Source organism: Cervus elaphus, chromosome 1 (assembly GCF_910594005.1).
Source record: "Cervus elaphus chromosome 1, mCerEla1.1, whole genome shotgun sequence".
Taxonomy (NCBI): domain Eukaryota; kingdom Metazoa; phylum Chordata; class Mammalia; order Artiodactyla; family Cervidae; genus Cervus; species Cervus elaphus.
In genome coordinates, this window is record NC_057815.1 from 7,375,555 (window position 1) to 7,399,208 (window position 23,654).

Genomic DNA, 23,654 nt, shown 5'->3' on the forward strand with positions numbered 1-23,654 from the left:
GGTCAGCGTAAACTGTGACCGGATCTGAGGAGAGATGCCAGCTGGAGAGGAAGATGTCGGTGTCTCCAACTGAAGTTCTAGAAGGCGGGTGAGGTCACTGAAGGACAGAAAACAGGGGGAGTAAATGAAGGCAAGGCACTGCAGTGATGAGCAGCAGTAAGATGAGGCCCTAGGCAGTCAGGGAGCGAAGAGGAGGAGACAGAGAGAAGCCCTTCTCCCGGACTCTGTGCTTTGGTGCCCTGAGACCGCACGGCTCCAAGAGTCCCAAAACACCACGGTCCACAGAGAATCTAAGGGTTACCTTGCAAGAAGCAACCAAGACTTTTACACAACCTGACCCAGTCTACAGACCTCTAGCACCACCACCCACCCCCGCCCCCCACCCCTACCCCAGCCACCCCTGCTTCAGCGCCCTGCTGTGGCTCACGTTAGCAGTATCAAACCCGGAGACCACATCTGCGGCTCAGCAACCCCTGCTCAGCACTAACTGAGCAAACAAACCTCCGGCATCAAGACGAAACAAATGTTTAACCTCGCTCCAGCAATGGCAGATGTCCGAAGATCCTTTAAAATCTCTTCAAAAACATTCAACCAAGTGCAGGAGACTGTCCCTCGGGGACAGGTGCAGACAAGGGAACGGCACCCCACAAAGAACACTTTCTCAGTATTGAAGATGAGAATTTTTAACACAGGCTGACAGGTCACTCACCGCGGGCAGAGGGCAGTAGAACTGATGAACCGTGTGCATGACATCCAAGAGCATGTTGTGTCCAATGACAAGCTTCCCCTGAAAAAAGTCAAGGTTAGGAAAGACTCCTTGGTGCAAAATTTTATCAGGGCTTTTTATTGAAGAGCTCAAAAAAACAGAAAATGCTAAGTATCTTGAAATGTATGGCTTGGTTCCATGAGGATTTTGTACTAAACTTACTTTTTGACACTAAGGGGAAAAAAAAATGTATAAAGATATGCAAATAAAGAAATTTGGGCTGGCTTCATTCCTCTTCTGGTGTAAAATCCAGAATGCAAAGTAAAAGCTCCAAATGACTTTGATTTCATTGATCTTTTTCTCTGATTTTATTCATTTTCTACCCAAAAGAATCAGAAGTAGTAAAATTTTTACTAACACAAGAATCAGAAGTAGCAAAATTTTTATTAAAGAGCTCAAAAATGTAACTGAAAATGCTAGATACCTTGAACTGTCAAATAATTTGTGAACAAACTCCAAATATCTATTTCAGAAATGTATTCTTCAAAACAACTCACTTATTTTCAAAAGACACACTTATAACAATGCTAGAAGGTAAAAAATAAGTAACTTTATTAAATAGAATGTTTCCATTTCCTTCATCATGTATGCCAAATTCCACAGGGCTTGTTTCGAAATATTGTTTCCAATGAAATTCACTGCTCTTCAACCAACGAGGTACAATATATGTGCAATAAATTAGTCCATTTTGATAAAAATTAAACTGCAAAAATGGAACATCAATTTAGATTTAGCTAGCCAGGTGACAGCATTTTTAACATAAAGCATCTGGAGCTTTTCTCTATGTCCCAGTGGACCTTCAGAGCAATACTCCTTGACTCACAAAGGTAAGCATAATCCTCTGAAATAAATAATTCTATACAAAATCTCCCAAATCCAACAGATGAGCTATCCTCTCATTCTGAATATCTACACAGTGCTAAGATACCAAGTATTGATCGAAACCACAGAGAAGGAAGAAACCCAAAATGGAAGCCCTAAAAGATAAACCTAACTGTATTATAAATGAAGCCCTCGACCATACTGAAGGTGGCTGGGAAGAACAGAAGTAACATCAACACAGCAGATAACAAGAACTGCAATTCCCAGTGTTGGAGGGAAAAAAGTTACAAAGAAGAGAGAGTAGGTTAAAAGTAAACCCTGTGGTACTGGACTAGAATCTGTCGTGTATCAGTATAAATTCATTTTTTAAAATATGCATGTAAGTCAGACACGGAAATATCAACGTGTGTAAACATGCGTGGCCACACACATGTATCATTCTCAGCTCTGTGCAGGGAGGGGAACTAGTAGTAGTAACACCACAGCAGCCCAGCACCAGAACTTGGTTTCTAAAAGGAACCCGGGCTCCTTGGAGAAGTCATTGATTCTAGAGCTGAGGAAAGGAAGATACAAGATGAGTGTGGAATATCTTGTGACGTCAGAAAGTAAGGAGGTGCTCAGAAAAGGAAGGGGCTTGTTACAGGCGAGCCAGCCTGAAGAAGCACCAATGGCCCATGTGGTACCATCCGAGCAACAAAATAAATGATAAGAACACTAGATTAAAATCTGTAGAGGGACCTCCCTCATGGTCCAGGGCTTAGGAATCCACCTGTCAATGCAGGGGACACGGTTCGATCGCTGGTCCAGGAAGACCCCACAGGCTATGGGGCAGCTACCCCGTGTGCCACAGCGTCAGAAGCCTGCATCTCTAGGGCCCATGCTCCACAACAAGAGAAGCCACTGCACCGGGAAGCCGTGCACCGCAACCAGAGAAAAGTAGCCCCTGCTCCACTGCAACTAAAGCCCACAGGCGGCAATGAAGACAGCACAGCCAGAAACAAATAAATAAATAAATAATGTTTTTAAATTAAGAGATAAATCTATACAATGGGGACTTCCCTGGTGGTCAAGTGGTTAAGGATCCACCTTCTACTGCAGGGGATGTCAGTTCGATCTCTAATCAGGGAACTAAGATCCTACATGCCTTGGAGCAACTCATCCCGCAAGCCCCAACTACTAAGCCTGTGTGCCACAACTAGAGAGCCTGCACGCTGCAACTAAGACCTGCTGCAGCCAAATAAACAAATTGTTTAAAGATATGTAGAATGAAATAAGTTTCTCTGAGTCCAAAAAAAAAAAAAGGATTAACAGAAGGGGAGCAGGGGCGGCTCTTCTAGAAGATTTCCAGAAACAAATGGAGAAAGAGGGAAACACAAACTCGCCACTAGAATACCACAGTAATGATGGCTGCAGGCAAGATCCACCGACAGATGCTGTCACTGGCAAAAGCTCAAGAAAAAACAGGGTTTTCAGCATCTCAAAATATCGCCCCCAATATATTTATTAACTACAAAAGGGAAAACAGTAACTCTACAGTGCATAGACCCAGCAGACACCACCTGAACTGAGTGATGGGGGTCAACGTCATGAACCATCATTTCTGTGGTCTGCCTGCCAAAACTGTGTCTTCAATCCTACGTGAGAAAAGATCAAACAAATCCAAACCAAGGGACACCTGACACAATTACAATCAATCAATACTCTTTAAAAACATCAAGGTTATAAAAGACAAAGTAAACTACAGACTGCAGAAGAGTAAGGAGAAATAACAAGTAAACTCAATGTGGGATCCTAGATAGAACCATCAATAGAAAAAGGACTTAGAGGAAAAACAGGTTAAATTCAAGTTAGCTCATAATATTGTACCAAGGCTAATTTCATGGTTTTGCAACTGTGTGGTTATACAAGACAGTAACATCAGGTGTCGCCAGGTGACGGGCGTATAGAAATCCTCTACCAGTTTTTCTGTGGGTGAAAAATTAATACGAATTTTTTTTAAAACTAGAGAAAACAGATTCCTTACTAAGAATGACAGGGAAAGAATCTGGTCTAATACAGAGTGTTTACTTGTTCACTGGCTATACAGAGCTCAACTATGTTAGTAGTTGTATGTGACTTAAATTTTAAATGTCTGGATCACTAATAAACAGGGCTAAATTTTTATCACGGTATGCTCTGTGACACGCACTACGAATGGTCCACAACTTGCCATGAATCACTCTGCAGAAGAGGGACCACAGAGAGGAAAAATAGAGGCACAGCTGGCTCAAGGATCTGAATTGTTTGTACAAGGCAAACAAATGCCCCCATCTTGGAAAAGCCCCCTAAACCATCATGCTGGTTATGGGAGCTCAAAGCCAACTGCTGCCCCACATCTGTTTCAGGGACAGCTTCAGTCAATCCACCACTGCTCTGAAAACGGCTGGTTAAGTGTGTATAATGTAAGCAAACACAACCAGAAACTCCCCTCTACTTCTGTGTGGGTGTGTGTGCCTCTCGGTCATGTCCAACTCTTTGTGGCCTCATAGACTGTAGCCCACCAGGCTCCTCTGTCCATGGAATATACCAGGCAAGAATACTGGAGTGGGTTGCCATTCCCTTCTCCAAGAGATCTTTCTAATCCAGGGATCAAACCCAAGACTTTTGCATTACAGGCAGATTCTTCACCACTGAGCCACCAGGGAAGCCCTCTCTGCTTCTCTGGATACACACAATCTTGTTGCTGTTGATCAGTCATATCCTGACTCTTTGGACTGCAGCACATCAGGCTTCCCTGTCCCCCACCATCTTGTGGAGTTTACCCAAGTTAATGTCCATTGAATCAGTGATGCCATCTGACCATCTCATCCTCTGTCACCCTCTTCTCCTTCTGCCTTAAATCTTTCCCAGCATCAGGGTCTTTTCAGACCCTGAATATTCAGGACTGATTTCCTTTAGTTTAGGACTGACTGCTTTGATCTCCTTGCAGTCCAAGGCACTCACAAGAGTCTTCTCTCCAACACCACAGTTCAAAAGCATCAATTCTTCAGTGCTCAGCGTTTTTTACGGTCCAACTCTCACATCCATACATGACTACTAGAAAAACCGTAACTTTGACTATATGGATCTTTGTTGGCAAAGTGATGTCTCTGCTTTTTAATACGCTATCTAGGTTTGTCACAGCATTTCTTTCAAGGAGCAAGTGTCTTTTAATTTCATGGCTGCAGTCACCACCTGTAGTGATTTTGGAGCCCAAGAAAAAGTCTGTCATTGTTTCCATTGTTTCCCCATCTATTTGCCATGAAGTGATGGGACCAGATGCCATGATCTTAGTTTTTTGAAATGTTGAGTTCTAAACTAGCTTTTTGGCTACTTCTCAAGAGACCCACACCTTTGTTTTTCTCCAGGCTCATCCCTGGTTCTATTCTGTTCCAGTAATATCATTTACTTGAAAGAGCTCCTGAGGAGCCAGCCCTTCTCTCTCTCAAGGTCTAAGTTCTGTTTACCCCTTCCCAGGGCCAGTGGCTGCCTCCCCAAAAGTGCTCCTGTGTGACAAGGCTGCACCTACTGTTGAGACAACCACGGACTCCTGAAGCACTGCCCTCAAGCTTCCCCGATGCAGGGCTCAGCATTTAAGGGACAAGATGACTCCTCCAGGGAGACAAATCCTTCTCCCTAGGCCAGCTACTCAAGGACAAGGAAGTCTCGGACTCCAGGAAGTTTAGCATCAGGCAAGCAGTGTGACTTGGATGGGTAACTCAACAGAACAACCAGCAGCAAGACCCAGTTTCTCTCTGCAAGATGGGTGTGCTTCTTTTCTTAAAGGATGTAAGAAACAAGGGAAAATATCTACTATATCTATCACAGAATCCTCCAGCACATTTACATAAACAGTTGACACATTTTTTAAATGCATCAAATGTTATCAAGATATAATTAATTCAGGGCTTCTCTGGGGTAGTGGTAAAGAATCTGCCTGCCAATACAGGAGACACAGGTTCAATCCCTGGCCCGGGAAGATCCCACATGCTGGGGAGCAACTAAGCCCGTGTGCCACAACCATCAAGCCTGTGCTCTAGAGCCCAGGAGACACAACTACTGAGCCCATGTGCCATGTCTACTGAGGCCCACGTGGTCTGGAGCCTGTGCTCCACAACAAGAGAAGTCACCGCAATGAGACGCCGGCGCATCGCAACTAGAGAGTAGCCCCTATTCGCTGAAACTAGAGAAAAGCCCTCACGGCAACAAAGACCCAGCACAGCCAAAATAAATAAATAAATAAGATTATTTTAAAAACAAAGATACAAGATTCAATTAAGTGGAAGAATTCAACACAATTATTTTTATCCTCTAGATTTCTTTTAATGAAGGAATACAAGGTTTCAAACACTGGATTATTTCTCCTCATATTCTTTAGTTTGCTATTCTGCTTCTTGTTGGTTTTGAGAATAATAAATATCAGTTTCATGGAGCCACATAAGGCCATCACAGTATAATCCTCTTCTGCATTTTAATAGAAATGCTTTCTGAAAAAATGGTTTGGATGTAATTCAGCAATTACAATATCAGACTGAGCACATTATGACAACAAGCTATCTTTATGAAGTTCTAACTTCTCCCTCCAGACCAGGAAAACATTCTAACATCAATGTGACCAGATGATGGATTTGCAATGATAACTTGGCATTTCACAGTAAATGTTATGTCCAGGAAATTAATTACAAAGTGTGTTTCACTTACCGAATTAGCAATGGCATGAATGACTCTAGAAAATCCCACGGCATCATTCAGTTCTTCCTAATTTAAAAACAAAACAAAACACCAACTATTGAAATATATATGTTCCTTATTTGAATGAGTTCTTTATTGAATCTAAGCAAAAAAAAAAAAAAAAAAAAAACCAGAGACTGAAATTTTATATCCAGTTAGATGACTTTTGTTTGCTTTGAGTCCATCACCCCCAAACAAGTGTGTTGGAAATGATTTCTGCATGTACCATTTTTCTGTTTCAGAGAGAGGGCTGAGCAAGTGGCAAACTATTCACTAGTTACTAAGATAACAGTGCTAGGGTATACCCATCACTTCCAATCAACTGTTGAAATTTCCATATCCCTCAAGCTGCCTTGAGGGGCTTCCTGGTGGCTCAGCAGTAAAGAATCCATCTGCCAATGCAGGAGACATGGGTTCAATCCCTGGGTCAGAAAGATCCCCTAGAGGAAGAAATGGCAACCCATTCCAGTATTCTTGCCTGGGTAATCCCATGGACAGAGGAACCTGGTGGGCTACAGTCCATAGGGTTGCAGAGTCTGATACAACTTAAGGACTAAACGAGAAGTTGTCTTATAAACAGGGACTTTTAAAAGCTGCCACCTGCTGGCCAAATCAATACTGCATTCCATTCTGAGGAGAACCACTCAGACCATCTGTTAATCAAGAATTCTCTGATTTTTTTTTTTTTTCCTGAGTGAGTGCTTAGTTGCTCAGTCGTGTCAGACTCTTTTTGACCCCATGAACTGTAGCCCACCAGGCTCCTCTGTCCATGGAATTCTCCAGGCAAGAATACTGAATACTGGAGTGGGTTGCCATTCTCTTCTCTAGGGGATTGTCCCAACCCAAGGATCCTCCTGCGCTACAGAAGGATTCTTTACTAACTGAGCCCCCAGGGAAGCCCCCCCACCCCACCACCCCGCTGTCTTTTTTCCTGGTCAAATGCATTTTTACAAAATTTTTATAGCATCACACTGAGACGCATTCCCACTCAGCTTCTTCTCTCCTGTCTTCTTCATGACGGTGCTTAAACAGACTCAATTTCTTTCCTATCTTGAAATCCCTTCCTTAACTCTAAACTCTAGAGAACCATTCTCCTTCTCCTTATCTCTTCACAGCTAAATTACTTAATGACTCTTCTCCTGGGATGTCCCTGGTCCAGGGGTTAAGACTGTGCTTCCATTGCAACGGGCATGGGTTCTACTCCTGGTCAGGGAACTAAGATCCTGCATGCTGTGTGGCATGGTCAAAAATTTAAATTAAAACAAAAAAAATTCACTAGGTCCAGTTTAATTCCCAGGAACCTGCAAGCCCCCTGCTCTCCCACTTCACCCTCACTGAAATTGTTTACCTCCTTAAACTACTCTTGAGTCTGAAAAGCACTGGTGGTTTTGTGGAGAAATTGGAACACTTGTACTTTGTTGGTGGGAATGAAAAGTGGTACAGTCACGTGGGAAATAGCATGGTAGTCCCTCAAAAAATTAAAAATAGAATTATCATATGATCCAGCAATTCCACTCCTGGGTATATGCCCCAAAGAATTGAAAGCAAGGACTCAAGAGAGTCCTTGACAACCATGTTCAGAGCAGCATTAGTCACAAGAACCGAAAGACAGAAGCAACACAAGAGTCCATAAACAGGTAAATGGACAAACATAATGTGGTATATAGAATATTATTCAGACTTCAAAAAGAAAGGAAATTGTGATGCATGCTACAATAAAGATGAACCCAAAATGCCATTACGCTAAATGAACAAAGCCAGTAACAGAAAGACAAATACTATCCAATTCCACTTATGTGAGGCATTGAGAGGAGTCAAATTCACAGACAGAAGGTAGACCGGTGGGTACCAGAGGCTGGGGGATGGGAGGAGTGGGAAGTTACTAGTTAATGGGTATAGCGTTTCAATTTTGCAGGATAAAAATAGTCTGGAGATGGATGGTGGTGATGGTTGTAGGACAATGTGAATGTACTTAACAGTACAGAACTGAACACTTCAAAATGGCAAAGATGGTAAATTTCATGTTACATATTTTACCAGAATTAAATTTTTTAAGACAATATTTTTTTTAAAAGAAAAAAAAAAAACCTGTTCTCAAAGCTAAGCCCCTCTAGAGGAGGGCATGGCAACCCACTCCAGTATTCTTGCCTGGAGAATTCCATGGACAGAGGAACCTGGTGGGCTACAGTCCATCAGGTCGCAAAGAGTTGGACATGAAAGACCATTTAACACTTCCACTTCACTTTCTCCTGTTTAAGGCCACTGGTGTCTCTTAGCTGGTTACTCTTCAGCTTAACTAGTCTTCCTGCTCGAAACCATTCTCCAGAGGACAACTAGAGTGAGGTTCCAACGTTAACTATGAGCATGCATCTGTAGGCCCATATCGTCTCAACTTTGTTTTAGGAAAACTAGTTAACCGGGCCTGAATTTAGCCACGGTGAGATCACTTAATGGGCTGAGATGCTCAGTGACACAAAGTCTGAATGATAGCCACTAACTCTTGCTCTGAGATGGCTTCACGGAGGTGAAGACAGTCCACCACAATGCCACCCTCACTTTGCTGGCTACATCTAAATACCTACCCTCATTCTCTTTCAGGTTTTGCTATGAATTCAACTCTTCTATGGTAGAAAATGATTCACTAAATTGAATCTAACAAAAGCTCTACAATTCTCTTGGCATTTCTCACCCAAAGGAAATGAGTGTAGTTCAGTCACCTGTTCCTTAGCGTGTTTCTGCTGCTCTCTTCTGCGTTCTTCTTCATCTACTTTGCTGATAACAATGTATCGCTCTTTCTAAAAGACATAAGGCAGATATTCAATTTTCTGGAAGCTACCCGACCCGCCTCACCCTCTTGAAATTCAGGTTCTGCCACCATTAGAAGTTATAATTTTTTATCAGTGCACAGTCTTTCAGGGGAAAAACACATTCAAAGTATCTTGAAATGCCACCAAAGTTGAGTTGTTGCTTTACAAACTAGAACTCATCTCCATGTTTCCATGACATTTTCCTATGATTTATTAATTCACCCCAACAGAGTCAATTATAAATATCAAGAGACTGTGAGAGTAAGACACTCCATAATGGACACTAAGATGTTGTACTTGAACATGGATTTCAAAATAGTTGGTTTTAAAATAAAAATTCTATGTAACCCATATAAATTTAAATCATTATATTATATACCTAAAACTAATACTGTAAGTCAACCCTACCTCAATTTAAAAAATTTCTGTATTGTATCTTATTAACATAAGAGAAAAATCCTGGATTTTCCAGTAACTTGTCGGGTAACTAGCATCTTCTTTCTCACACTGCATTCTGGATCAATCAAACACCACAAAATCTCCTGTGTCAAAGTTTGAGATTTATCTTCTAGCAAGATTTAATACATAATCTCTTAATTATACATCTCACTTAAGAACAAGAACCAAATTCTTTTTTTTTTTTTTTTAAATACTGAGTTTATTTCACATGTATATTTTTGTCTCCGCACCATTTCCATCTGTCTGACCACCACTACTACTATTCCTATCATAACATTCCATACATACTTAAAACCAAGCAAAGGGTGGAGTTCCATCTTTAAAAACTAAACAGGCATTTTGGACAACACATTCTTGGCAATGGAACGTGGACAACATTTATCAGACACGGTAGGAAAAGTTCTCACTCTGCATTATAAAAAGGACAGCCAGATATCAACTGTTACAGAAATGAAATAAATTCTAAAATTCTATAGTTCCGTCAAAGGAACCCACCATCAGCCCACCATTACCCATTTCGGTTCTATCACTGCTCTCTGGGAATACATGATGACAGCATGCTTATGCCCCAGATTCTAAAACCTAATTTTAGTGGCCCATGTAACAAGAAGCAATTACTCCAGGAGTACCATGCATACCAGCTTTCTGTGATGATGAGAACACGTACTAACATTTGCATGCTCTCAAGTTTACAAAGTTCAGTTCCATCCACTACTTTTTAAAAAGCCGTGAGACAGTAGAGCTCATCATCACCATGCTCATGAGTGGATTTACAAATGAGGAAACTGAGGCTGGCAGCGGGGAAATGACTTGTCCAATGTCGCCCAGCTCATGCGTATGGGAGTCAACTCTGATTTTCAACTTCCTGATCTGACTGCACTTTGTATTTGATTACTATGGCACTGGTTCAGTGCATTTAATGTTGGCCCTGGATAAGCCTTGGGGTTACCTTTTCAGTTTCTAAAGTCTCAACATGAATGCCTTTGGGATACCTAAAGAAAAGAAAGAAAACGTGCTTATCAATAGATGAGATAATGACAGCTAAGACCCTAAAGTACTTTTAAAACAACTATATAGCTATAATTTCATTACATCAGTTTTATTAAGTATGCAATAAATATCACTACAGGAAGACTGTAGAGTAAGCCTATTCCATAATATTTCAGTTTCCAAATGTTTCCCTATCTCTGCTCTTAGAATACAGCAATGTATCTCATTTCAAATTAAGTTTTTAGGACTTAGACAGTTTCTGAAATGTCAGGCATCATATAATACAGTCAACACATTACTTCACAGTCAAATCTTGCTTCTAAATGTCACAATGCTTACTTCCTAAGTGAAATTTTGAAGGTCTCTTTAGATGGTTTGGGGCACACACAGGGGAGGTTTGAGATGAGTAACTCTGTGGTAAGCTTGCACAGTAGTTGGCATCTGCCAAGGAGAGGAATCTGGAATCCATAGGGAGTATGTTGCAAGGATAACATGAGAAGAAAGGAGCCTGATCAAATAATAATGGCCCTTTTCCTGGTCTGGTCAAAGTAAATTCACTGGCAGATTCTAACGAAAGAACAAGAACCCCAAACAAAGTCAAGTGCAAACATCCATCTCTCCAATCCTGACCTTCAACTGCTAAGTTAAGAGATTTACTTGAAAATATAACTAAACTAATGGAAACACCTCCAGAAAAAAACACATACAAAATTTTGGACATTATTTCAGGAGATTCACAGGCCTCCTGAAACCCACCCATGGTCTAATCCCTGCTTTAGAAAAAGCATTCACCTTTCATTTAATCTACTTTATTTCAGTATTTCTTATAAACAGCAAAAGTATGAAATTAAAAATTTTGTGTACAATGCTACTGAAATATAGTAAAGAAGGCAGCCTAATATAATTAAATATTTTAAGCTGCATAAATTAAATGACAAGAATCTAAGTAAAAATTATCCTGTTTCAAAAAAGAAAAACAAAGACCATTCACCTGAGTATTTCCCAGGTCTTAAAGCCAAACTTTATTATATACCTTCAAAGGTACTACACATACCTTCATATACCTTCAAATAATACTTCAATTTAGGATATGCCAAATCGATCATTAAAAGAAAACTGTAAAGCCTTTACAGCAGCTACTAAGAAGCAAGAGCAAATAAATTAAGCGGGTATTTAACTTAAGAAATTGGGGGGAAAACAGTAACAAAATGAAGCACTGCCCAAGAACACAGTATGGTCAAGTCACCAAAACCAGCAGAACATCAAAAATGAAATAAAGGCTAAAAAACTGCTTTTAATTTTTTAATCCTGGGTCCCTCACAGAGCCCTCATGTATAATATAAACACTTACTTCCAGCTCAAAGTCTGATAAATCAGTTTTCTTTGGAACCTACGAAAACAAATGAAAAGGTATTAATTTGCAATCATTGAAGCAAAATTCAAACTGACCAAGCACTGGTTGGGAAAGACCACATAAGTTTTAAAAGAGGCTTCATTAGAAGTGACAGTTAACATGCAAAAAAGAACAGAGAGGATGCTTGAGGTGGGAGGATTCCTCACCACCTTTCTTCATCAAAATGCTCTTTACTGGGACTTCCCTGGTGGTCCAGTGGTTAAGAATCCACTTTTCAATGGACAGGACTCGGGTTTGATCCCTAGTCGGGGAACTAAGATCCTATATGCCAAGGGGCAACTCAGTCCACACACCACACAAGCTGCGAGACAAGCCCGTGTGCCACAACTGTGTCCCGACACAGCCGAATCAATGAACTGAACGTGAAAGTGAAAGTCGCTCTGTCATGTCCAACTCTTTGCGACCCCATGGAACAGTTCATGGAATTCTCCAGGCCAGAATACTGAAGTAGCCATTCCCTTCTCCAAGAGAACTAATGAATTGAAAATGCTCTTTATCACTGCTATTATTATACTGCCTTTATAAAAGAGGCAGAAGTCCTTATCAAACCAAAATATTACCTCCTGTGGCTGTATGAAGAGAATTTTAAGTAGACAGATGCATTAAAACACTTCTGTTGAAGCTAGTCACAAAGGAGAAGGAAGGAAAGCAGGCTGTTTCAATTACTGACTCTTTGAAACACCGATGCTTTTTACTGCAGAGAGAAATGAAAAGGACAGAAATAGCCTAACAATGGACTCTGGCTCTTCTGAAGTCTTTCTGTATGAAGCACACATCAAGGCTACAATAATTACGCACTCTTGAGCATGTCTTAAAGCAGAGGTGCATAACAGTTTTCTTCCCTCCAGGACAGGACAAAGCACTCATTCAGTGTCTCAATATACCATGCTCCCCACTGTGTTAACACTAAAGTTAGTGCTGAAATCTTGGGATCATACCTATAATAAAAAGACTATTTATGAATGTTTTTAAGAGACCAAGAAGAGCACATGCCAGAAATCATCTACCTTTCCCAAAAAAGAACAAGTGAAAATATTCAAGGCAACTGACCCAGTACATGGCTCTAAATCCAAGTTCTTGTCCTCTTCACTTTGTAATAAATCTTCTATTTTCTTTCTGAAGAATTAGAATAAAAATATGACCATCAGCATCATTAAGGAACGAAGTCATCAATCAAAAGAACCACCATACTCAAAAGCAGTAACATATGACAATGTAATTTTACCAAATCATAACTTTTTAGTTCAGTAAGGCTTAAAATACTTTACTTTGGCAGATTCTTTTTGTCATTGTTATTAATGAGTCAGTGACAACTTCTCAAGGATTCATTGATACAAGTGATTTACATTTTTACTTTCCTAGTCAAGTAGTTTTGTTATTCAGTCGCCAAGTAGTCTGTTGTTCAGTCGCCAGGTTATGTCCACGTCTCAACAACATGGACTGCAGCATGCCAGGCTTCCCTCTCCCTCACCATCTCTCAGAGTTTGCCCAAGTTCATGTCCATTGAATCAGTAATGCCATTCAACCATCTCATCCTCTGTCACCCTCTTCTCCTTCTACCTTTAATCTTTCCCAACATCAGGGTCTTTTCCAATGAGTCAGCAGTTATACTGATAACTAAACTAAGCAAAACCAGACGCTCCTCCCGTGGCACATTTGCTTGTCAGAACTTCACCACAACAGAAAAAAAAAAAAACACAGATATGTTGCAATATCTGGATGGGCCTCTGCCTCTGGGGGAACAGTGGCTGTCAGGCCTGTGGTCCACACAAGAGGTCTGCCCCCTTGCCAAGGCAGTCTCAGGCCTGGTGACACATGGCAATTCTGCGCACAGTACACAAAACTCCATTTACAACTGACAGCAGATGGTTGGATGGCATCACCAACTCAATGGACATGAGTCTGAGCAAACTTCAGGAGACAGTGAAAGACAGAAAAGCCTGGCATGCTGCAGTCCATGGGGTCGCAAAGAGACGGACACAACTCAGCGATTGAACAACATATAACACAAACTCAGGTATGCCACAATTAAATCCTGCCCTCACATCACCCTCTGTGTGCGCTGTGTGTGGGTATCACAAGCCTGAGATACAGGCATCGATCCTGCCCCAAGACACACGTCTCATCACACGTCTGCTTTCAGTTTAGGAACTTACACTACTTGGTCAATAAACTTCTTCTGATCGTCAGGAATTGTCACGGGACACTTTGAAGTGTTAGGAGATGTGTAGGACAGAGCACCTGCGCCGTTGGACTGCAAACGCTTCTCATCATACTGCTCTCTTAACTGTCTTTCTTCTTCCTGATTTAAGTACGGAATTCCTGAACAGAATTTTTAAAAGCGTGTATTAGCAGAAGTCACTGTTTATCATAAAAAATTTTGTAACAAACCACAGAGTCTAAAATACTTGGGAAAGACCATATTTGACTACAGCTCAAAAAAAAAAAAAATCAATGGAAACAGCAAGTGATTTTGAAATGTATGTGTCTTATTTCATTCACTCCATGTGCTCATTCGTTCATTCATCTCTCAATAAATTGTAATTTGGCATGTACACTGTGCCAGGCACCATACCAGGTGCCGGTGAGCTAATGATGAACAAGGTAGATGCGTCCTGCTCTGTAGTGAAGGGAACAACCTTAGGACGACCAAAGAAGGCCACCAGGCAGGAGGACCCAAAAGGTGAGCATGGATCAGACACGCAGGAACTGGGGGAAGAGTATTTCAGGCAGGGAACAGACATAAATGCCCAGAGGACAGAAATGGCTTGGACTGTTCCAGAAACAGTTCCAGAGAAGGAAGCTGTAAGCAGGAGAACGGAATAATGTCAGGCTGCAGAGGATGGGGCAGGATTACACGGGCCCTTAGAGGCCACGGTAAGAATTTACTTATTCTAAGGACAACGGGATGCTGTTGCAAGGCTTTAAGCACAATAATCACATTATCTGCTCCGTTATTTTCATGTACTTTTTAAAAATTATTTACTTATTTATTTTTGGCTGCACTGGGTCTTTGCTGCTGCGCACGGGCTTTCTCCAGTTGCAGACAGCAGGGGCTACTCTCTAGCTATGGCGGGCACAGGCTCTAGAGCTCACTCAGGTTCAGTAGCTGTGATGTACGGGCTAGCTGCCCTACTGCATATGGAATCTTCCTGGACCAGGGATCAAACCCATGTGCATTGCAAGACAGATTCTTAACCACTAGACCAGCACGGAAGCCCTGCTCCATGTTTTTAAAAGACCATCTGGACTTCTATGAGAACTGAAGTAGGGAGGTCAGCCAGAAGGAACTGTTCACTGTGGTTGTCCAGGCAGGAGATAACCGCTTAGATCAGAGATCAGTACACCTTTCCTTAAAGAGACAAACAAGAAACATTTTAGGCTTATGGGCCATATGGAGATCTCTATGGCAACATGAGATCTCAACATCTTTGTAACATGAAAACAGCCACACACAGTGAGTAAAATAAATGGACACAGTTGTCCCAATAAAGCCAAAAGCTACCTCCTGGATATATTAAATCATCTAGGGATGTACATATAAATGAAGAGCTACAAATAAAAGGCTAAAGCTTAGGAGAAAGGTGCTGAGATACAAATTCAGGTGTCATCAGGATAAAGGGGGGCATTACAAGTCATGGGACAGTTAACAAACTGTGGAACCAATGATGAAGTTAGAAAATCATCATTTGTCAGCAGTAATAACTGTCTCAAGCAAGACTCATCAGTGGATGCTAAACCTAATTGAAGAAGTCTGATCAACATTCCAAACACCAAAAGCTGCACAACAATATGCATGTACTTAATACCAGCCAACTGTATACTTAGAAATGGTTAACAGATGACGTACTGTACGTGTGTTTTTCTAAAAGTAAACAGAAGAGCGATAATCATCAGTAACTCGGCTCACTGGTGTCACGTTCTCCTGATATGATGTACTGAGCAGCACGCATCTGCAGTGTCTCTGCCCGAGACGAATCGATGCCTCTGGACTTGGCTGCTGCTGCTAAGTCGCTTCAGTCGTGTCCGACTCTGTGCGTCCCCATAGACGGCAGCCCACCAGGCTCTCCCGTCCCTGGGATTCTCCAGGCAAGAACACTGGAGTGGGTTGCCATTTCCTTCTCCAATGCATGGAAGTGAAAAGTCAAAGTGAAGTCGCTCGGTCATGTCCAACTCTTAGCGACCCCATGGACTGTAGCCTACCAGACTCCTCCGTCCATGGGATTCTCCAGGCAAGAGTACTGGACTTGGCTGAGGAAACATCAAAAAAGTCCCAATCGAGGGGCATGCCACAAACTAGCCTCCGCTACAAAATACTGTCAAGGTACTCAAATCAAAGACAGACTGAGAAATTGTTCTGGATTGTAAAAGAGCAAAGAGATATGACAGCTTAAATGCAGCGTGTGAGCCCAGAGTGAATCTGGATGGGGAGAAGTTGTTTTTCTCTTTTACTCTAAGTAGCAAAACTTATATACATTAGGTTTGTAAATGAGGTAACAGTACTAGAGCAACATCCATTTCCTAATTTGGATTACTGTACTGTGTAAGAGAAGGTACTTGTTTTTAGGAAAATGCACACTGAAGTAGTTAGAATAAAGAAATGTCATGTTTGGAACTTACTCTAAAATGGTTTGGGGGGAAAAAATTATACACAAGCATGTAATGAGAGAAAGGATGACAAGGCAAACAGTATAATGCCAACATTCAGGAAACTGGAGGGCAGGTACCAGGAATTCTCTGAGGTATTTTGGCAACATTTATAAAGTCTGAGATTATTTCAAAATAAGAATTTAATAATAAAAAGTAAATAAAACCATGGAATATATGAGACTAACATTGAAGCCAGAGGAGACGAAACAGTCAGAATGGGGAGAAGTCCAGAGGGAGGCAGGAGGAAAAGCACAGAACGAAGAGTCTAAAAGCCAGGGGAGAGTGTCCAGGGGAGGAGGGAGCAATCGACCCAGTCAAATTCCGCCAAAGGCGGAGTGAGGACAAAGAAGGATCCACAAGGTGTGAGATCCTGGCAGTCTGACCCGACCTCAAGTCCAAGGAGGGCTGCGGACAGCAAACGGGCTCAGGTGGGTAAAGAGAAAACTAGAGGGGAAGAGGCAGGAATGGCAAGCGCAAGCCCCTCATTCAAGATGCTTTCCTCTGAGTGGGAGCATCGCAGGCCAGAAGTGGCGCTGGGGATGTGGAATCAAGTGAGGGGCGGGTGTGCTTGGTCAGTGTTATTCTGAGACAGACAGATCCCCACGGGCGTGATTCATCTTCACGTGCCACCTACTCCTTTGGTGGTCGGGTGAAATCTACAGGCCCTACCTCAAAATGACGTTTTCAAATGCATAAAATAAAATACACAAGATTATAAAGGAAAGTAATTATACTGAAATAGTTACCAAGAACTTTTTTTATATCTATGATATAGTAATGTAAGATACCAGCTTCCTGGTCAACACATTAAATAAGAAGACCTAACGGCAGGCACTTCCCCACTGGTCCTAAGACTCTGCGCTTCCAATGTAGGGGGCCCGGGTTCAATCCTTAGTCAGGGAACTAGATCTGGCATGCCATAACTGAGAGTTCACATGCTGCAACAAAGATCGAAGATTCCAAGCGCTGCAACTAAGACCTGGTGCAGCCAAATAAGTAAATTAAATACATAAATATTTTTTTTAAAAGACCTACTGGCAGGTGAATTAATGATGGTAATTTCAAAGTACTGGCGAAGGTAAACAATATTCAAGATATCTGCCACAACAAAAATGCCACTTGAAGATACCTAGGATTTCACTGAGGACAAACTTCCTGCTACTGCTAAGGTGGCTGGGTTGTTGCCTACATTCCTAACAGAAGAAATGAACAAATTCAGTTCAAGGTTAGACAAAATATAGATGTCAACTCATCACCACCTTCCCCAGATTCAGACTCCAGAACTCACTCTATAGCAGGAAAGCAGCCTCTGGACTAGATTAAGGAGCTCTGCACTAAAAGACGAAGAACGCAATGGCACCCCACTCCAGTACTCTTGCCTGGAAAATCCCATGGATGGAGGAGCCTGGTAGGCTGCAGTCCATGGGGTCGCAAAGAGTCGGACATGACTGAGCAACTTCACTTTCACTTTTCACTTCCATGCATTGGAGAAGGAAACGGCAACCCACTCCAGTGTTCTTGCCTGGAGAATCCCAGGGATGGGGCAGCCTGTTGGGCTGCCATCTATGGGGTCACACAGAGTCAGACACGACTGAAGTGACTTAGCAGCAGCAGCAGCAACACTAAAAGAATGTTTACAAAGGTTGATGGAATGATCAGCAGAGAAGGGAAAACATCCAGCAGACAGAAGGGCAAACTGGAAGGGCCAGTGCCTGACACAGAGGGAGGGACTAGCCTTCTAAGGAACACCTGTGAAAAGGCTGGGCCCAGGCTCGGCGGGGAGACCTGTGGGTCTGGTGGTAAGAACACAAACTGGCTCTTGCCTGCTGGCTTCTATTTTCATTGAGTCATGACCAGCAGCTGAGAGGGAGGCCTGGAGAGAGAAAGTAAAAATACTGATATCGTAGAAAGTCAGAAAGGGAATTTCTAAGTCAGAAAAGTAGGATTTCTGAGCATGATGGAGTCCTTACTTGATGCTTGTGCTCATGCATTTAAAGTGACAAATGAGCTCAGGTATGTTCCATTTTACTGCAATACTCAGATGCTCAGGAAGAGAGAAAGTGAGTGATCAGAACCAACTAAGGCTGGGACTTAGCTAGACGAGTTCAATATGTGGAGAGGAGCAAGAGGAAGAAGAAAGGATAATAATGGACCAGGCGGACAAGGAGCGAAGTTAAGACCAGACAGTAGGAGGTAACTGACAGTGAGAAAGCAATGGAGATCAACCAACTGCTGAAATGAGGTAGCCAAGTGGATGTGAAGGACGAGAGGAGGCGCTGTCAAGGAGAAATGATGGAGGTGGGCACAGTTCCTCCTGATAAGACCCATGATGCCACTAAGGGAGTGGACAGCTAAGGGGAGGCAGAAGCGAGGACTGCTGACCCCCTGGGAGTAGACACGACAGAGCTTTTGCAGGTGCTCCATGTGGATGCTGGAGTAACCCAGAAGGAGGAGAGAGGTAGGAATAGAGAGAAAGATGAGCCAAAGTCTAGGCTTCTGGTGTCCTTGCAAACAGAACCTAAAATAATTGAGGCTGGGGTGAAGAGAGGGGAACATTTGCAGGAATGCAGATTCCACCTGGAGGTTAAAGAGCATAAATTCAGGTGTTAGACAGCCTGCACTAGAATCCCAGTTCTATCACACCCAGGACGTCAGCAGAAGGGGGACGGCAGAGCTGGTTACACAGCCCTGGGAAGAGCCGTGGCTCCTGAGAAGAACTCAGCTGGACTGAGGTGGAAGGCCTACCGCCCGGCTGCATAGACAGCTGAAACCATCTGTGCTTGGGAGAATGGTGACGGCAGTCACCTGGTTCCACTTCAGACAAGGAAGTCAGAGGTATGTCCAAGGAGGCTGCCAGGAGGAAAGGGTCTAGCATGTGCAAACCCTAGAGTGCAAAGATTTAATAAGGAAGAGGAATAAAGGTCCGGGTCAGATTTAAAGCACAGGGATAAGAGTCTCAGTAATAACAGATGGCCTGGGAGCCCTGATGCAGTTGTGACTAAAATACTTCAAGGTCTGACTACAAAACTAGAAAATGAAGCATCCTTCATGAAGCTGTTTCTCTCCTTCTATGAAAATAAAACCATCAGGCTGGAAATTACACATTCATAGGAATCTGGTTAAAGTAGTTCCTTCAAAACATTTCTGCAATAAGACTTCCCAGATGGTCCAGCGGTTAAGACTCCATGCTTCCAATGCAGGGGGCACGAGTTCGATCCTTGGTCAGGGAACTAAGATCCCACATGCCAAAAAAAAAAAAAAAAAAAAAACTGCACACATTCCATCATAGTACTCTAACTATATGTGGAATTTGTATTTTATAGTGGCTTTCAGAGTCAAGCATGAGCCACAGGAAATAAAATTACTTTGTTATACCCAAATTGTGTTACCCAGCAGGTTTACCCACTAGGTTAAGCAGTTTGGATTCAAAAATTTTTTTAGCATTTCCAAATATCAAAAGCACCAGTAGATATGAGGATGCAGCACCACTGAAGCAATTAAACAACCAACATGACATGGTCCTAAAGACCCTACAAGGAGATCATGCTGAGGGAAAGAGATTGTAGCTGAAGTCTATGTTCTGGAACCTTTGCTGAGAAATATCTCCTTCCCTACCCCACTCAGTAACACATCCACCATGGGAAAGAAAGCAGTTTACAAGAATAATTAAGTGAAAAGTAGCTACTGACCTTAGAGCAGCAGGCACTTAATACTGCTGGGAACGACAGAGGCTTTCCCAGGCACTTTTAGGGAAGTAAATGAATGGAGGAAAAAAAAAACCACTCTGATGTGCTTGAACGTCCAGTGTTCATTAATTAAATATTTAACAATCACCTCTCTGAGGGATCATGCCCTACGCTGGGGACAAGGACTCGGACTTGGTCCCCCCACCCCACCAGGTTGCTGGTCAGCACATCACCCAGCAAGTTAGCCATCAGAACTGAATTTTTTCTTCCAAAGACCATCGCAGTATTACTGAAACATGGCCGATTATGAAAATGCGACACTGGACCACTTGTCTCAGTGGAAGACAACAGGGACACATACCCCACAGGGAGTCTGCCAGGCGACTGAGTCACACCAGTGACAGCACAAGCCCCACCCAACGACTCTGGGGGCTCGAGAGGCCTCATCAGAGCTAAAGGAGGCAGCAGCGCCTCTCCTGTGCCACTCATGCTGGACCAGGCCTTCAACAGCGGGGCACAATAAAAACTCTAACGGCTGCACAGGCTGGAATGGAAATCCGAGACCCTGTCTCAGACAGTACGCACAGAGAGATAATTCTCAACCGAGTCCAGATTTACAAGCTCTGAAGAGAGGTCACGTGTAATCTTACCGTTGCGAAAAACCTTATTAAAATCAAATCCTTGGCTTGCTAGAAAGTCAATGCTTGAGCTCTGAAACAAGAGTAAATAGAACATGCATTTCAGTGATGTTCATGGCAGGTGTGTGAACATAAGCAGAGAAAGAACTCTGGGGAGTAAACGAAGGCAACCAGGCAAGGGGGTAGCATGCCACGGGTCAGAGAACAAGGGGCTTCTACTCCACGGCTGCTGAACTGTCCATTCATTCACTTCAACTATCTGGGCTTTTCCCTTATAGTTTGTAAGACAAATATCCTTTGTTACCCAACATTTAAGAAAATCTTACTTGGTGAACATATATTCTCCCAAGAGGCAGGAAACTGCTGAATAAAAATTAAATGTATTTCTATTATCTCACCCCAGGTTCAAATTTAAGGGAAAAAATGTGCAAATTATAAGGTATCAATATTCACTTCAACTTAGATTCTGGAAGCCCAAAATCTTAACTGGATGTTCTTTACATTCAACATCATAGTACAGAAAAATTCCCAGTAAAGAGACTTACTAAACACATATCTCAAAGTCAAAATATATACGTAAATGTAGAAAAAATATCAAGTAAGTAATTATACACAAGAATGGGAACATTTTCACAAAGTCCTTACTCAACTGACTGAAGGTGGGAAACTTCACTGAGCTTCTCTAATTTTATTTTCGTTTTAAGTCAGAACCGCCTTGTCTAACTCAATGAAACCATGAGCCACTCTGTGCAGGGCCACCCAAGACGCAAGGGTCATGGTGGAGCGTTCTGACAAAACGTGGTCCACTGAAGGGAATGGCAAACCACTCTAATTTCTTGCCTTGAGAACCCCATGGACAGTATGAAAACAGAAAAAGATACATGACACTGAAAAATGAAATTCCCAGGTCGGTAGGTGTCCAATATGCTACTGGAGAGAAGTGGAGAAATAACTTCAGAAAGAATGAAGAGACTGAGCCAAAGAGAAAACAATGCCCAGTTGTGGATGTGTCTGGTGATGGAAGTAAAGTCTGATGCTATAAAGAGCAATACTGCATAGGAATCTGGACTGTTAGGTCCATGAATTAAGGTAAATTACAAGTGGTCAAACAGGAGATGGCAAGAGGGAACAGTGACATTTTAGTAATCAGTGAACTAAAACAGACTGGAATGGGTGAATTTAATTCAGATGACAATTATATATACTACTGTGGGCAAGAATCCCTTAGAAGACATGGAGTAGCCCTCACTGTCAACAAGAGTCTGAAATGCAGTACTTGAGTGCAATCTCAAAAACGACAGAATGATCTCTGTTCATTTCCAAAGAAAACCATTCAATAACACAATAATCCAATCTATGCCAGTAATGCTGAAGAAGCTGAAGTTGAATGGTTCTATAAAGACCTACAAGACATTCTAGAACTAACACTCAAAAAAGATGTCCTTTTCATCATAGGGGACTGGAATGCAAAAGTAGGAAGTCAAGAGAAACCTCGAGTAACAGGCAAATTTGGTCTTGGAGTACAAAATGAAGCAGGGCAAAGGCTAATAGAGTTTTGCCAAGAGAACACACTGGTCATAGCAAATACCCTCTTCCAACAACACAAGAGAAGACTCTACACACAGACATCACCAGATGGTCAACAGCAAAATCACACTGATTATATTCTTTGCAGCCAAAGATGGAGAGGATCTATGAAAGAAAGTGAAAGCGAAGTCGCTCAGTTGTGTCTGACTCTTTGCAACCCAATGGACTGTAGCCCACCAGGCTTCTCAGTCCATGGAATTTTCCAGGCAAGAGTACTGGAATGGGTTGCCATTTCCTTCTCCAGGGGATCTTCCCAACCCAGGGATCGAACCCGGGTCTCCCACACTGCAGGCAGACGCTTTACTGAGCCACCGGCAAGCCCAGGAGAGGCTCTATAACAGTCACCAAAAACAAGACCAGGAACCAACTGTGGCTCAGATCATGAACTCCTTATTGCCAAATTCAGACTTAAATTGAAGAAAGTAGGGAAAACCACTAGACCATTCATGTATGACCTAAATCAAATCCCTTACGATTATACACTAGAAGTGACAAATAGATTCAAGGGATTAGATCTGACAGACAGAAAGCCTGAAGAACTATGGACAGAGGTTTGTAACATGTACAGAAGACAGTGATCAAGACCATCCCCAAGAAAAAGAAATGCAAAAAGGCAAAATGGTTGTCTGAGGAGGTCTTACAGATAGCTGAGAAAAGAAGAGAAGCTAAAGGTAAAGGAGAAAAGGAAAGATATTCCCATTTGAATGCAGAGTTCCAAAGAATAAGAAGGAGAGATAAGAAAGCCTTCCTCAGTGATCAATGCAAAGAAATAGAGGAAAACAATAGAATGGTAAAGACTAGAGATCTCTTCAAGAAAATTAGAGATACCAAGGGAATATTTCATTCAATGATGGGCACAGTAAAAGACAGAAATGGTACAGACCTAACAGAAGCAGAAGATATTAAAAAGAGGTGGCAAAAATACACAGAAGAACTATACAAAAAATATCTTCATGACCCAGATAACCACGATGGTGTGATCACACACCTAGAGCCAAACATCCTAGAATTCGTGATGTCAAGTGGTCCTCAGGAAGCATCACTACGAACAAAGCTAGTGGAGGTGATGGAATTCCAGTTGAGCTA

General features: G+C 42.2%; 1 protein-coding gene across 1 annotated transcript in view; it reads right to left on the bottom strand.

The window, feature by feature from the left end:
- Positions 1–406: 406 nt before the first annotated feature.
- The window catches only part of LOC122681552, a 101,675-nt gene continuing 78,427 nt past the window's right edge, over positions 407–23,654 (bottom strand). Inside the window, exons 13-20 of the mRNA XM_043883795.1 lie at positions 20,994–21,054; positions 14,164–14,329; positions 13,058–13,123; positions 11,945–11,983; positions 10,553–10,595; positions 9,055–9,132; positions 6,308–6,364; positions 407–787 (exon numbers count right to left, since the gene is read on the bottom strand). Coding sequence (XP_043739730.1) covers positions 662–787; positions 6,308–6,364; positions 9,055–9,132; positions 10,553–10,595; positions 11,945–11,983; positions 13,058–13,123; positions 14,164–14,329; positions 20,994–21,054 — 636 coding nt within the window. The 3' untranslated portion in view covers positions 407–661. The remainder of the gene's footprint in view (positions 788–6,307; positions 6,365–9,054; positions 9,133–10,552; positions 10,596–11,944; positions 11,984–13,057; positions 13,124–14,163; positions 14,330–20,993; positions 21,055–23,654) is intronic.